General features: G+C 41.1%; 1 protein-coding gene across 4 annotated transcripts in view; it reads right to left on the bottom strand.

Annotated features, from left to right (window-relative positions):
- Window positions 1-14,466, bottom strand: part of fbxo41 (F-box protein 41) — a 120,606-nt gene that overhangs the window by 39,122 nt on the left and 67,018 nt on the right. For all 4 annotated transcript variants that reach the window (XM_087237425.2, XM_087237423.2, XM_087237424.2 and 1 more), the window contains one exon: window positions 3,382-3,455. In XM_087237425.2, coding sequence (XP_087093551.1) covers window positions 3,382-3,455 — 74 coding nt within the window. The remainder of the gene's footprint in view (window positions 1-3,381; window positions 3,456-14,466) is intronic.

Genomic DNA, 14,466 nt, shown 5'->3' with positions numbered 1-14,466 from the left:
AAATAAAATATTTTCCAACTCTATAAAAATATTTTTTGTTACTGACATTAAATGTAGTACATCCTGGCTAAATAAAATAATAAGTGTCCTATTAATATGCCATTTGGTTATATAATATGTTCATAGCTGCCTCAGATGGACGATGACGGTTATGTCAGAATAAAGAAGCAGCAGTGATCATTTCAGTCCTGCCTGCCACGTCTGTTTCAGGAGGAAGTCCTGTGGATTCTGTGATGTCAGTTTAGGGATAGCAGACTCTGGGCAAACCTACGCTCCTTACACACAAACACAACACACACACACACACACACACACACACACACACACACACACACACACACACACACACACACACACACACACACACACACACACACACACACACACACACACACACACACACACACAAACACATGTACGCACATGCACACACACAGATGGACGACGCTGTCATTCACAAATCTTAAAAGATCAGCCATTTTAAAAAGGCTCCAATTTGTTTGCAATGCATATGTGTAGCCACATTAAAGCATGTACGTTTTTGACTCTTCTAAAGCATAAAAATACTATAATATATTTGCAGATATTTAAGAAACATGCTAAGCAAACATTCTTGTTTATCTGATAACAACGCTGAAGTCAGATATTCTACTTTGAAAATGTCCGTTATGTGCCAGAACGTGTCTTCGTTTTGGTCATTTAACCCACCTATGCCACTTTAGCCAATTATATTTCAGCACCCTGGGTTACTTGACAACCGATTCAAATGTTATCACTCGATTTAATGATGTTATCAGTGGTTATCAGCTGATAGATATGGGCCAGTAGGGGCCTTCTGCACCAACTGGTAGGCTCAGAAGGCTGTTATCATCTATACTTGTGGTTAATCAGCTATAGATTGCATATGGCTGCGGCCGGAAGTTAAAGATAATTATTTATATTATTTATTACATTTCCAATTAATTGTATATAATTTACATCTACCCCTACTCCAACCCTAAAACTAAAAAAAAGTTTTCTCTATAGCTGATTAATCATGGACGGATGGTAACAGCCTTCTGAGCACTGATAACGCCCATTTAATCAAGTGATAACATTCGAAGCGGGTGGCCTTGACAGAAAACCGCATGTTTCATTCAATCAGCCATGAAAGCTCTCAAAGCATGCGTCCAATACCAAAAGCAGACTCTAAAATAAGACGCAGATTCAGAGTTCCACATCAGGTTATTAATGAGCAAATAAAATAAATATTACGAATGTAAACATTATGTGAGCAGGTTACATTGTAACCCTGTGACACTCACGTGACGAGATTTGCAGTAATAAGCAATCTGGCTGTTTGCAACAGATGAAAGAAATTTAAATACAGCCATTCAGAAGCACAGAACAGTGCACTTACTGCACTCTAACGAAATGGTAAGGTTTATAGATCTGAGGTGAACTATCTGCTGCTGCTTTCAGTGGTATAGCAATAAATGTCAAGGTAAATGGCATTTAAACTCACATGATTAGCATTTAACACTGAATAAAGCACATGAAGTGTACCTGAGGTGATCATTGTTAGTTTATCCTGTTGTTCAGCTCCGAGAGATATAGGCCGTTCCTAAAGTATAAACCTAAAATATAAATTTCAGGTGTTGTTGAGAATTTTAATATGGAAAATGTTCCCATTGCTTTAATAAAGAACATAGTTTAAATCAGCCTTAAATCAGCCTTTAGGCTTGACAGGCAGGCACACTGCTGTTGGTGTCGTCAATCTGGCAACCTGTGCTTGCATTTGTTTTGAGCCAGGTGTGCAATACCTAGTTCAACCACTGGGTATCAAATTTACATACTGCACCTTTAAAAGCAGAATTTATAGAACTGCAAAAAAATACATACTTCACCCAATGTTGTCCTAAATTAAAGCTTTACAAAAAAATTATTCTGTAAATGAAACATCTTTTATAAATTTGGTAAAAATATATGTTTTGCTATCTGTTTTTCCACTATGTAGCCAAACTGACTGTAACACACATGCTCTCGATACACACACAAGAAGTGTTCACGACTCTTTCTCAGCCTTGGGTACTGGTTGTTTTTGGCCTTGTAGTTTCAGGCACATTAGGTTTCTACACACAGAAGTGTGTTCATGTGTCTGTGTGTTTCCTTTCGCATATCTTCTGCATGGCTGAGAGATTACAAACTGGTTTAACCCCCGAGGCAAATGCAACAGTCGAGTGATTTTTTTCCCCAGACACATCACAAACCAGGCTGACTCCAACAAACCTTCCGCTCACGGCAGATAAAAACAAACTTGCTACTGTGCCATATTTGAGATATAGCTGCAAAACTTCTGATGCCAAATTTAACATTAAATCTAATATTTCAAAGCTATGAAGCACACATTTTATAATGTGTCTTATGATTGAGTTATTAAATTAGACACTCAACCAAAATGCTCAAGCACATTAATTTTTTCAGGAGCTTGTGACTTTTACTTAACAATTAAATGATCTGTCAACAAACAAACCCATACTTTCTCTCTGCTTCATATCATGAGAATCAGTTTAGGAAACAGTGTCTATTTATTACTATGGAGTGCGTCAGCTGACAGTCATGAAGCGCTACATGACTGTTTTGAGGATTGCATATGAAAGGGAGACAGCACCTGTAATGAAAAGGAAGGGAATTGTGCCATTTTATGTTTATTTCGAAGTGTTTTCATGTCCGAACAAAGCGAAAGCACAGAACAGACTCATATTTTAAGAGCAAGGGCAGCCCCTGGTGGTTCGGCAGTATGGGTTGAGTATTGGGAGGCTCAGCTCTTTAATGTTTATTTGCCACCCTTGAGAGAAAGACTGAATATACGGGAGAAATAGGGGAAAATATTTTTATGGGATGATAGTGGGATAGAACCGTAAAATATGGGAGAATCTCTGGAAAAACGGTAGGGTTGACAGGTATGTACTGAAGTCCATGTAAACATAGTCACTGTCTATCTCCCCTGCGTCTGTGTTTGTGTTGCCACTGTGAAAATCAGCTGTTGTGCATGTAATGAAACTCCCCTTTTCATGCAAACCCTTCCTTCTTTCACTGTTAGACACTCCCACCTAAACAAAGCTGGACTCACCCATTTTCCTGACTTTTTTTTAAACTAGAGGTGTGAAAACACAACACTTCTCTGCCACTGATGAGATAATTTTGCTTTGTTTTCACTGTCATATGAAAGAGGCACTGTAACAATTTTGTTACAGATCTCCAAAAAAACTAATGATATTATTGAATAAAATCTAAATACAGCATAACAATTGTGTAATACTACAAGTATACAATTTTGATAAAATGTAGCTGATGAAAAAACATCAATATATTTGAGAAGTTACACAAGGCAACACTTACGCAGTACTGGGCGAGGAACGTCGATCTGACACTTGGTACATTCCTCTGGACACACCGGACAGACTGGAGTTTCTCTAAGAGGGAAAGAGTCAGAAATCAATTAGGGAAAAAATTCTCCAAAATTACACTGAACACTTCTAAAATACTCTGACAGAATCAAGGTAGACCAATTGCAAGGTAGGGCAATTGTTCAGACATTACATTTATGTCAAAACTTTATTGACGAGAGTACCACTTAAACACTTTTACCTAACCATCCATCCTTAATGAGAACTAGCATAAATCTGGGTCAACACCTAAAGTAAAAATTCAATGTGTGCAAAATAGCCAAATTTATAGCAGGTTGTGTTGCATGGCTGATTACTCCATTGACTAATTTCTAATTTGTCATTTAGCTGCTTTTATGTAAATTAGCTCAGCAATCACATGGTACAACCTCTGATTATACACCTTGCTGAAAGTCTTAACCAGACCAAATAACTGATAAAATTTCCTTAATTACTGTTTACAGACAATCACACTCAAACTATTACGAAAGTTCAACAACTCATGTCACATTGAATGTTTTGACAATGCTTTTGGTTCCCTTTTCTAGGCTTTGAGGGATGAGGGACCTCTCAGATTTCATCTAAAATATATTAAAGGGCCATGAAACCCCCTCGTTTTAGCAGGGTGTTTTCACACCTCTACTTTGGAAAAAGTCAGAAAAGTCGGAGGAACTAAAGTGGGATGGTGTGGGAGTGTCTATTTGGGCACGCGCGAGTTTCAGTCAAAATACACACACATGAGAAAGTGATGGTGTTTAACCTACATGGACATCTGTAGTCGAATTATTTGCCAAATTATTAAATGTTGGACTTTAACTGCAGTTTGGCTCTTTCATTCAGGGAATTCATTCATGCCCCTTGCGACAAACGCGATATTTGATTCGAGGATCTGCTCTAAGCGTGTATTTTTCATGCAATGTTTGATACCGCACGGCGAACGAGAGAAAAAAAACTCTGCATTTCCCGGAAACTTAGATGCACACGGCAGGTAGCGTCAGAAAGCCGCATTTTTATTCCGGTCACAAAATGCGGTGCTATGTTTGCACTCAGTGCAATAGTTAACTTAATTCGATACGAATAAACTGAATAAACGAAGAGCACTGGTCGCTCACTTACCAAATCTGTAGAGACAGGACAATCACCAGCAACTAGAGCCGCGTCTTTATGAAGAGAAGACTAACGTTACAAGCGAATCCGGATTTCAGCGTTTGCAGATGAGAACAGCTCTCAGGTAAACAATAATCCTCCTTAGACACGTAAGTTATTGTTGTCGAGTGTCGCGTACACTGTTAATCCACACGTGACTCCAGATGAGCTCTCACAGAGAGAAAATGAAAACGAAACTTAATGGCAGCAAACTATAAAAGCAACACTTCACGCTTGTTTTGCCAACACAACGTGGCGTCTCTGTGGCATAAACGCGGTGACACTAATGAATATTAATGAAGTTGCACAATAGAGCGCGCTGATTGGTTTGAAACCAAGCCTTACTCATGCATTAATGCAACACACTGTAAGACGTAATAAGACACACTCTGGCACAGACGCCCAGTCTGCACGCTGGAATACACGCTATTATGTCATGACCATGACGCAGCTTCAAAAATTCGTTTCAAACAGGAAGTACGAATTTGCTTGAAATAACGCAAAAACAACCAATTTACACTTTTTAGTGAAATATAGGTGTCCTAATAGTGTTTTTAGCAGTGTGGGACACATATACGACTGTCAACAGCTCAAAAAATGTGTTTTGGTGTTTCGTGAGCCTTTAAAGGTGCAGTATGTAAGTTTGACACCCAGTGGTTGAACAAGGTATTGCACTCCTGGTTCAAATTACATGCAAGCACATGTTGCCAGATAGACCAACAGCAGTGTGCCTGACTGTGGAGCCTAAAGGCTGATTTAAATCATGTTCCATATTAAAAGGAGTTTTTGCTTTAATCAACACCAGAAATATATATTTTTAGAAACGGCTTCAATTTCTTGCAGCTGAACACAAGGGAAAATTGTGTGTTTAACTCAGGTACACCTCATGTGCTTTATCCAGTATTAAATGCTAACGGCGTGAGTTTGAATGTCATTTACATCACATTTATTGCCATATACTGAAAGTAAAGAAAATACTGATCTTGAAAATGAAATAAACCTTTTTGAAATTGAGCTTTAGAACCGTGACTTAGTGTAAACCAACACATATCAGTGAATTAGCATGTACATTTAAAATGTTAAAAAGGTTTATAATGTATTAATTAGATTGTAAACCTTACCATTTCGTTGGAGTGCAGTAAGTGCACTATTCTTTGCTTCTGAATGGCTTTATTTCAATATCTGTCGTGTTTCATCTGGCGCAAATAGCCAGATTACTTATCACGGCAAATCTCGTCACGTAGCGTGTTGTTAGGACACTGGGTCACAATGTAACCTGCTGACCTAATGTTTACGTTCGTAATAATTAAATGATTTGCTAATTAATAACCACCTCATGAAAAACTCCCACATCTGAATCTCATTTCGGAGACTCTTACTGTCCATCGGAGGTCATATTTCACTCACGGATGCACACTTTGAGAGCTTTTCTGACTGAATGAATGAAATACACTGATTTCAACTAAGGCAACCCAGGGTGCTGAAATATAATTGGCTAAATTGGCAGTGGGCGGGTTAAAAAAAACAAAACAAAGAGTTGTTCCGGCACGTAATTCACATTTACAAAGCAGAATTTTTGACTTCAGCATGGCTTTTCAGATAAACATGAATAATCACTTAGCATGTTTCTTAAACATCTGCAAACATATGATATTTTTTACGCTTTAGAAGAGTCAAAAATTTACAGCACCTTTTATTTGTACTCAAAAATGAATAAAGGTCTCAGGGGTTTGGACTTAAGATAGCGTAACTATTAATAGAAATTTAATTTCTGGGCAAACCTTTAAACAAATTGGAGTATTTGATTCCCCAGGGTCATGCAAGAAACAGGAAAACAGAGCCTTTAAATAACTGCTGTAGCTGGTTAGGTGATACACCCCAGAAAATGTGGGCCAAGCAAGGTGCCACAGTGCTGACAAGGCACACACACACATTCACATTCACAAACACACAGTGGGCGCAGCGCCCGCAGGAAGAAAAAGCAGCACTATTGATCTCCTGAGAGATGCATAAAATGCTAGACAAAATAGTGGGAAACACTTGAGACGGGAACAAGAAATCTGCATTTTCCTTTTATTTTCCATTTTTCCAGCACCTGTTTCTGCTCTAATTTAGGCCAAATGTCCTGAATCACAGCATGCATGCTCCTGAAACACTGTGCCCTTCTTCTGACATCACCGAACGCTCTTCCTCTCCAGATAGTAGGAGACGGAAAGGCTTTGGCTGGCATTTGGGAACACAGGCTGCGTGTGAACTGAATCTGAGTCAACAGTGCTGTGTGCTGTCTATATAAGCAAGTGACAAATGTAGATTGCTGTTTCTATGGTGATGAAGGGGGGTTCCCGATGATGTCAAAGTTTTAAGGTGTCGCCTGAATGGGCCATTAAGTCAACATGAATAACACAAGAAAATCAATAACCATGCAGACTCTTGAGTTTTGTTCAACCCTGACTATTGCTAATATATGCAGTGGCCAAAACTAATGTCACAATTTCTATACTGAGTTTTATTTCTTCAGGGAAAAACAGAAAACAGGTTTTCGGTGATCTGGATTGATTTATACTGAGTGGAGAAGGATGAAACCACTGAGTAACCAGCCACATTTTATTCTCATCTAGTGCGCCAGGCCAATCTATAAGAGCATCTCTGGAGGTTTACAGAACTCAGGTAAGTATTGATGAGCATTTAGCACAAGGCATTTCTTGGGTGCTGCATTAAGATTTATTTTTATCCCAACAAAACTGCAGATAGGACTGCAGCCATGACAAAGCACATTTATGCAATTTAGGTCACTGTGGGTTACAAAAACCCTGCATAATTCTCTAAGAGGCCAAAAAAGGTAATCAGTTTTTATATATGCATTGTTGTACATGTTTATAGAGACAATGTACACTCACCAACTACTTTATTGGCTACTTTATTAGGTACACTTGTCCAACTGCTTGTTATTGCAGAGTTCTAATCAGCCAATCACATGGCAGCAACTTAATGCTGAGTCAAGACGATCTACTGCAGTTCAAACCGAGCATCAGAATAAGAATGAAAGGTGATTTAAGTGACTTTGAATGTGGAATGGTTGTTGGTGCCAGACGGGTTGGTCTGAGTATTTCAGAAATTGCTGATCTACTGGGATTTTCATGCACATATGTATGGAGTACAGAGAATGGTCCGAAAAAGAGAAAAAATCCAGTGAGTCAGAGGAGAATGGCCAGACTGGTTCCAACTGATAGAAAGGCAACAGTAACTCAAAAGCTGCTTTTCCACTATCGTGCCAAACCGTTCTAAGGACACTTCGGTACGGTTACGGTTGTTTCTCCACTGAGCCTGGAACGGCGCGGCACGATTACAAACCGTTCTCGGCCCGGAATTCTCGGCACGGTTAGACAACCGTGCTGAACTGTGCTGACAGATTCTGTGTGTTGACGTCGCGACTCGGTTGCTAAGCTACCACAGCTGGCTCAGCAGAAGCGCGCTAGTCATCAGACATCCTCAATAAACTACAGTACATTTAATATAAAATAATGATCCAGGTCTAAACGATACAGTTTGAAAAGGGTTTTAAAACCATAGAGCAGTCTCTGGCAGAGAAGTGAATAACTCATCACATTCTTACGAAGATATTTTATTCATTAAAGTTATTATTTTATTGACTTTAATACAGACCCTTCTTCGCCTGCCTGAATGTGAGTTTATTGCACGCAGCGCTGTATTTCTGTCATGTTTACCAGCGAACAACCACCAGATGTCGCTGGTAAACACACACACACACACACACTTAGAACTACACTTTTCCTGGACTACAACTTCATACATGCTCTTCGCCCACACACCTGCTTTCTCATTTAGCTTGATTTACATTCACACCTGAGGTTCAGAGACTGATTACACACAGTATTTAAGCAGCACACACACTCATTCACATTGCCGAGTCTTGTTTACTGTTTAGTGACATTTCAACGCGTTTTTCCCTGTCTTGTTTCTCCGTGTCTGAACCTAGCTTTGTATCCTAGTTATCCGTTTTAGCCGCCTGCCTTTCGACCCATTGCCTGTTTACTGACTTCGACTCTGGATTTGCCCACACATACCTGTTCATACCAGTATTGACCATTGCTTGCCTGACAAAGATTAAACCTGCATATTGGATCCTACCTTCTGTTGTTGGTGTCACTCCCCGGCGTTACAATTTCACAGCACAAAACTCGCTCTGATCCGGGAGAGACATGCCAGCGACTTGCGCTGCTGACTTTTTTTTCCTGCTGCGCATGGAATAAAGCGAATAAAGTCACGCTTTGCATCTTCGATGTCCAAATTCCACAACAACATCACTATATCCATGGAACACGAACTTGCAGACTCTTTTAACAACGAGGAAATAATTGCACTTTTTAATTCAAAGCCAGGACAGCTTGTTAATACCGGCGAGACCACCTGAAGGACAGCGTGTTCGTGTTGTAATGTCGGCCGTCCAAAAGACTTTGCTTGAAAGCTTTACGGAGCGGCACTGTAACTGTCCAAGGTACTGTTGTATGATTTATATTATAGCATATGCACTAATAAACAAGTCAAAAGAATGAATGAATTAAATAAATATGGATTCTTAAATGTCAGTATTGCTTTTACTCAAAAAATATCAATACGTTTTGACAAATGTTTTATAAAAATAAAATGAGCAATTTTCATCATTTCAGCTATAGGCAATTATATGATTCAGTTTTACATAAGTTATATGACATTTATGAGGCATGTAACATGTTTCTGTGTTTTTTTTTTTTTTTTGTGGTGATCTTCAATATAGCTTTGCAAATATTTTCTAAAACGTCTAGCAATAATTCGCCTACAGCTTGTTAGTTAATTATGAACACAAAAATAATTATAATAATAAAAATAAAAGGATCAAAATAAAAAGATAATAGAGCAGCATTTTGCTAAATATAATAGTGCTTTATATGATTTCAAGAGTTCACACTTAGATATTGCTTGACAGCTGTAAGCAGGTTTGGCATGCTGTCCCGGGAGAGAACCCTGAGCTCGGAGATAGTTGAGCCCAGGGCTCCCGCCAGGTCCATAGAGCATGTGAGGGGAGTACGAGATCAGGTGGTTCTCGAGAGCTCCCCTTTTTGTAAAGGAGAAAAGGAGGAGAAAGGGGTGGATGGGGGGTTTCTTCGGAAAACGAAGATAAGGGAGTAATGTCTAGCTAGGCTACTTATAGTGGGTTAGGATAGATCTGATTGGCTAACTAATGAGTGTAGATAGGTGGCCAGCTGCTGTCAATTATATCACGTGCTCCTCTCGAAATTAGTTTAAAAACTTCACTTCAAGAGTTCACACTTAGATATTGCTTGACAGCTGTAAGCAGGTTTGGCATGCTGTCCCGGGAGAGAACCCTGAGCTCGGAGATAGTTGAGCCCAGGGCTCCCGCCAGGTCCATAGAGCATGTGAGGGGAGTACGAGATCAGGTGGTTCTCGAGAGCTCCCCAAATGCATGAAGCTCGAGACAGCAGCCGTGTATTCGAAGAAACTCCCCAAAAGGCTTGAAATGCTATATCCGGCTGCTGGATATAGTTATTTGAAAAAGAAAAGGTAAAGAGGGCTCCTTTGGAGCAAAGGGTGAAACAGGTTCCTGCGGGAACCCGAGCAGAGTTGGCTTGGGCTGTGAATACTCCTGCTGGAGTAGAGACTCGGGGAGACCCCTGCGGGGGTCAGAGCCATGGGGTGGGCGGGAATCCTGCTGGAGTCATTACAAGGGAAGGGGAGTGAAGGACTCCGGCTGGAGAGGGGGGTGAAGGGGGGCAGGGGGGGCGGGGACTCCAAAGGAGTAATTTGCTCGAGGAACACTCCTTGCGGAGATTGAGCTGGGAGGTGGCAGCACTATATATAATTATATATTTATATGAAACATATAGATATATAAATATATAATGGGGTAATCTAGGGCCTTGGGGGGGCGTTTTTACTGACTCTTGCGAGAGTCGAAGCTCTTGGCTCTCCTGCGGGAGAGAGAGCTGTATGTGCCATCTCCAGCTGGAGTCGGGAAAAGGAATGGTCGGTGAAGCCCCAGCTGAAGGGGGAAATGGCAGTTGGGCGATGACCCCTGCGGGGGTCCGGTGCTCGGGATTAACTCCGCGGGAGTTAGAGCTTGAGGGTGACAGCACTATATATAAATATATATTTATATGCGTGGGTGCATATATATATACATATATATAAATAAATTTAAAAAATAAAAGATAAGTGTGAGAAATAAACAAAAATAAACATAAATAAAAGCTAGGGCCGGGGAGGGTCGGTGACATGACTCGTGTCACAGCTCGGGGTTGGGTGAGCTATTTAGCTGCTCCAGTAGGAGTCGGGAAAGATGAGGGGGAGGTGAAGACTTCTTACTGGAGGGTGACGGGCGGTATAGGTGCTCTGGGGGTGTTCCTGCGGGAACAGAGCGTGAGGGTGACAGCACTATATATAAATTCATATTTATATGCGTGGGTGCATATAGATATAAATTTATATAAATAAAATCAAACAGAGAGAAAAATAAATAGTGCTATACTATATGTCATTATGGAATGACATAATATAAAAAGCTAAGGCCAGGGCAGTGAGATGATTCCTGCGAGAATCGAAGCTCGGGGTAACGCCCCTGCGGGGGCCAGAGCCATGGGGGGGGGCGGGGTCCTACAGAAGTTAGAAAAGTTGGGGGGCAGTGAAAACTTCTGTGGCAGCGGCCGGGGGGGGCGGGGGTGACAAGGGGGCCTGGGCAGGGAGAGAACTCCTACTGGAGTTAGGTGAGTGAAAAGGGGGAGAAGGCTGAGTGCAAATCAGCTGGAAGGAAGAAAGGAAGCTAGATGGCTGGGTCATGCCCGCGCCCTTGGGAGACTGGGTAGTTCCTCTGCCCTCGGGAAGCTGGTATGGTTGGGTCGTATTCTCTCCCTGGACTAGGCCCATGCCCTTGGCCGCTGGGATTACTGCGTCTGCTGGTGAGGGTCCTCTGAGCTTCCCTGAGATGGCTGTGGCTGAGTCAGATATAAGATTTGAAGGCGTCGGGAGACTACTTTCCTAGTGTTTGTATGTGTTGTTACGATAGCCCTTGTGTGCTGCTGTGGTGGTGGCTCCAATTCTGAATGAGTGACTGGATTATGAATCTGGTGGGAAGCCTGAATGGTCCTATGACTTTAAGGTGTTATGAAACCAAAAATGTTATTGAACGGAATGTGTGGATGTGTTGAGCAGTGAGAAACTGATGAGGTGTTCTGGGGTAACTTAAAATGTATAAATGAATGCTGACGCAAATTGTGTATGCTGTGGTTATGGGATTATCATCTTAAAAGGAGAGATGCAGTCAGCTGCGGCTCTGCTTCTGATACCAGTTTCTGAAATAAAGCAAAAGAGAGTCAGCGATTTCCTATGCAACTAGGAACATGTACAGCAGTATTTTTTTTTTTTTTTTTTTTTTTTTTTTTCCAGAATGTATTGACTATATTGCCCGTTAGAAGCGCATTGGCGGCCCCGATAATATACCCACGAAGGGGGCAGCATCTGTGTAAAAAGGATATACTGAGGATGAAATTGGATAGCTAATAAATGAATGGCTTCTATTCCAGCGCTTAAGGAAGGAAGCATAAGCAGGTCGCATGCTTTAAGCGCTACCTGATGGTTACGAACCTTTATGAATTTCATTTCTGTTAAACCAGGAGTCACCAAATATGGTACCGATGGGCACCAGATAGCTCACGAGGCTCTCGTGTGTTGCTCACAGGCCTGTTCTAAAATAGCTCACCATAACACCACTTACAAGTAAGCTTTCTCTAAAATAGAAGTAATCATTTAAAAATGTAAATATTTGCAAAGATAAATAAAATAGTGTTGCACGTTGATATATTAATTACGGGGTATTTCCTACCCTGTTAAATCATTGTTGGTAACTTTGAGAGAATCATAATATGATCAGTGACTACACCTGGATGAATATTATTCATTATTAAAAAATAACCAAAAACTTAAATTATAATTATAAGTAAATTGAGCAATTTGTTATTTGAGAAGTGTTTATCCAACTGGTAGCCCTCCACGTTAATCGGTGCCCGAAAGTAGCTCTTAGTTTCAGAGGTTAGTGACTCCCGTGTTAAACGCTAAAGACAACATTTTGAAGAAAGCTGAAAACCTGTAACCATTGACTTTCACAGGAAGGAAATAAATAATAAGGAAGTCAATGCGGCTGTCCGTAGTGCCCAGCCACAATTCATGACACTTCGTATTCTGCCGCGCCGCGGAGCGCTATTTGTATAATTGATTAGTTTATTTGATAAAGTATGAATGCGTGAGTCTGGTGTGCATTAATCTACTATTCTCTGTCGTAAGTGCGTCGCGTCACCGCGCCGTCGGCGCCTCTGGTGCGCGACGCCCTTCAGGCAGAGTTTGTTACGGCCAAGATCGGATTTAGATCATTTCTCTTCTATTCCGGAGATTGCTGCTGCGAGATGAAATAGGTGAGTGACGAAAAGGCATCCCTGCGGGATAATGCGCATGTGTGTTTGATGTTCTAGATGGAGAGCAGTTTATGCTTAGCGTGATATTTTTCTTCCAGAATATAAAAGGGGACTGATTGTCGATTTATTCAAGTAGCTTATTAATGCTTGAAATTCTATCACTCCAAATTGATGCTTAAGAATTCTATAGAAGTGCTTAAGCCGGAGGTTCTTCCGCAATGAGAATGCAAATATTAGAAAATCGGTCACTAGTTTAGCTGGGGGATATTAGGGAGAGAGAAACGGGAACTTGTAGGTGAATTACGTGCAAACACCGTAGTTATTGGCGAAATCCAGCGGATCGTTTTTAAGCATAAATGTGTGGGCTACTTTTGCATCCGAATGTTAAACGGACTACGAAATGTAATTGTGACCTCCGATTGCCAGAAATCGGGTGGCGGGTGTAATGTTGATTGCAACCGAGCGCTGCAGCCGTCTAGATTAGAGAGATTGCTTGGTTTATAACGTGATAATTTAAGCATATTCATCAGGTAGAATTATGCTGTTAAAGCTGAAAAAGGCAGAATTATGAGGAGATGAAAGAGCCGTTATTAGACGTTTTTAGAAACGTTCTAATGTCCATTTCAGTAGGGCTGGTATGGATGTGCTTAACAGGGAATTGCTCTGTGATTTCTAGTGTAGTGTTGGTGGACGGCTAGTGAGGTTGTGGGAAGGGAGCGCCGAGATCGGCTGTGCTTCAGTAGACGAAACCTGGAATGAGAAATTCAGAAATTAGGTCAGTTACAAACGTAATTCAGTAAAAGTATAAACATATTGACAAAAGTCGACAAGTAATTTCTATTTTATAATAGAAAATATTCAGCAGTAGCTGCGAGCTTGTAAAAATGAGAGGGGGAAAAGCAATGATACGCAAGGTAGAGGGGCGGGGTGCGTAGGTGGTAAGGATCGCTGAAAGAGGAGGACTGGAGTGTGCACTGGAATCGGGAGCTGCAGGATGGAAGAGGTGAGGTGGGATTCCCAAGAGTTGCTTTATTGTCCGGGAGATAGGTTTTATCCGTGTTTAGAATTATGATTGCTGCAATATGTCCAAATCCAATATTGCTTTTTAATCCTTTCCTTGATTCTCCGGGGAGGCGGAGAGATTGTGGGTTTAATGTCTGTTTAGGATAGGGGGTGTGGCAGGAGCGTGTTATGTCCTGGGGGTGGCGGTGAAGACGTGGATTCGCAAGTGTTTTGGGTTTGATGCAGCGGCTTTGAATTATGGTCCCGGCGTCTAGGAGTTTGGAGGAGTTCAGTGACAGTCGTTGTTGGATATGAGAGACGCATGATGATGCTGGAGAAGGTACGTAGCGGAGCTGGGGATTGCATTGTGATCTGGCTGGAGTGGATAGGCCTACGGCCTCTCGTTGGAG

The sequence above is a fragment of the Danio rerio genome, chromosome 1 (assembly GCF_052040795.2).
Source record: "Danio rerio strain M-AB ecotype USA chromosome 1, GRCz13ab, whole genome shotgun sequence".
In the NCBI taxonomy this organism is placed as follows: domain Eukaryota; kingdom Metazoa; phylum Chordata; class Actinopteri; order Cypriniformes; family Danionidae; genus Danio; species Danio rerio.
This window is presented reverse-complemented; position numbering and strand designations above follow the sequence as displayed.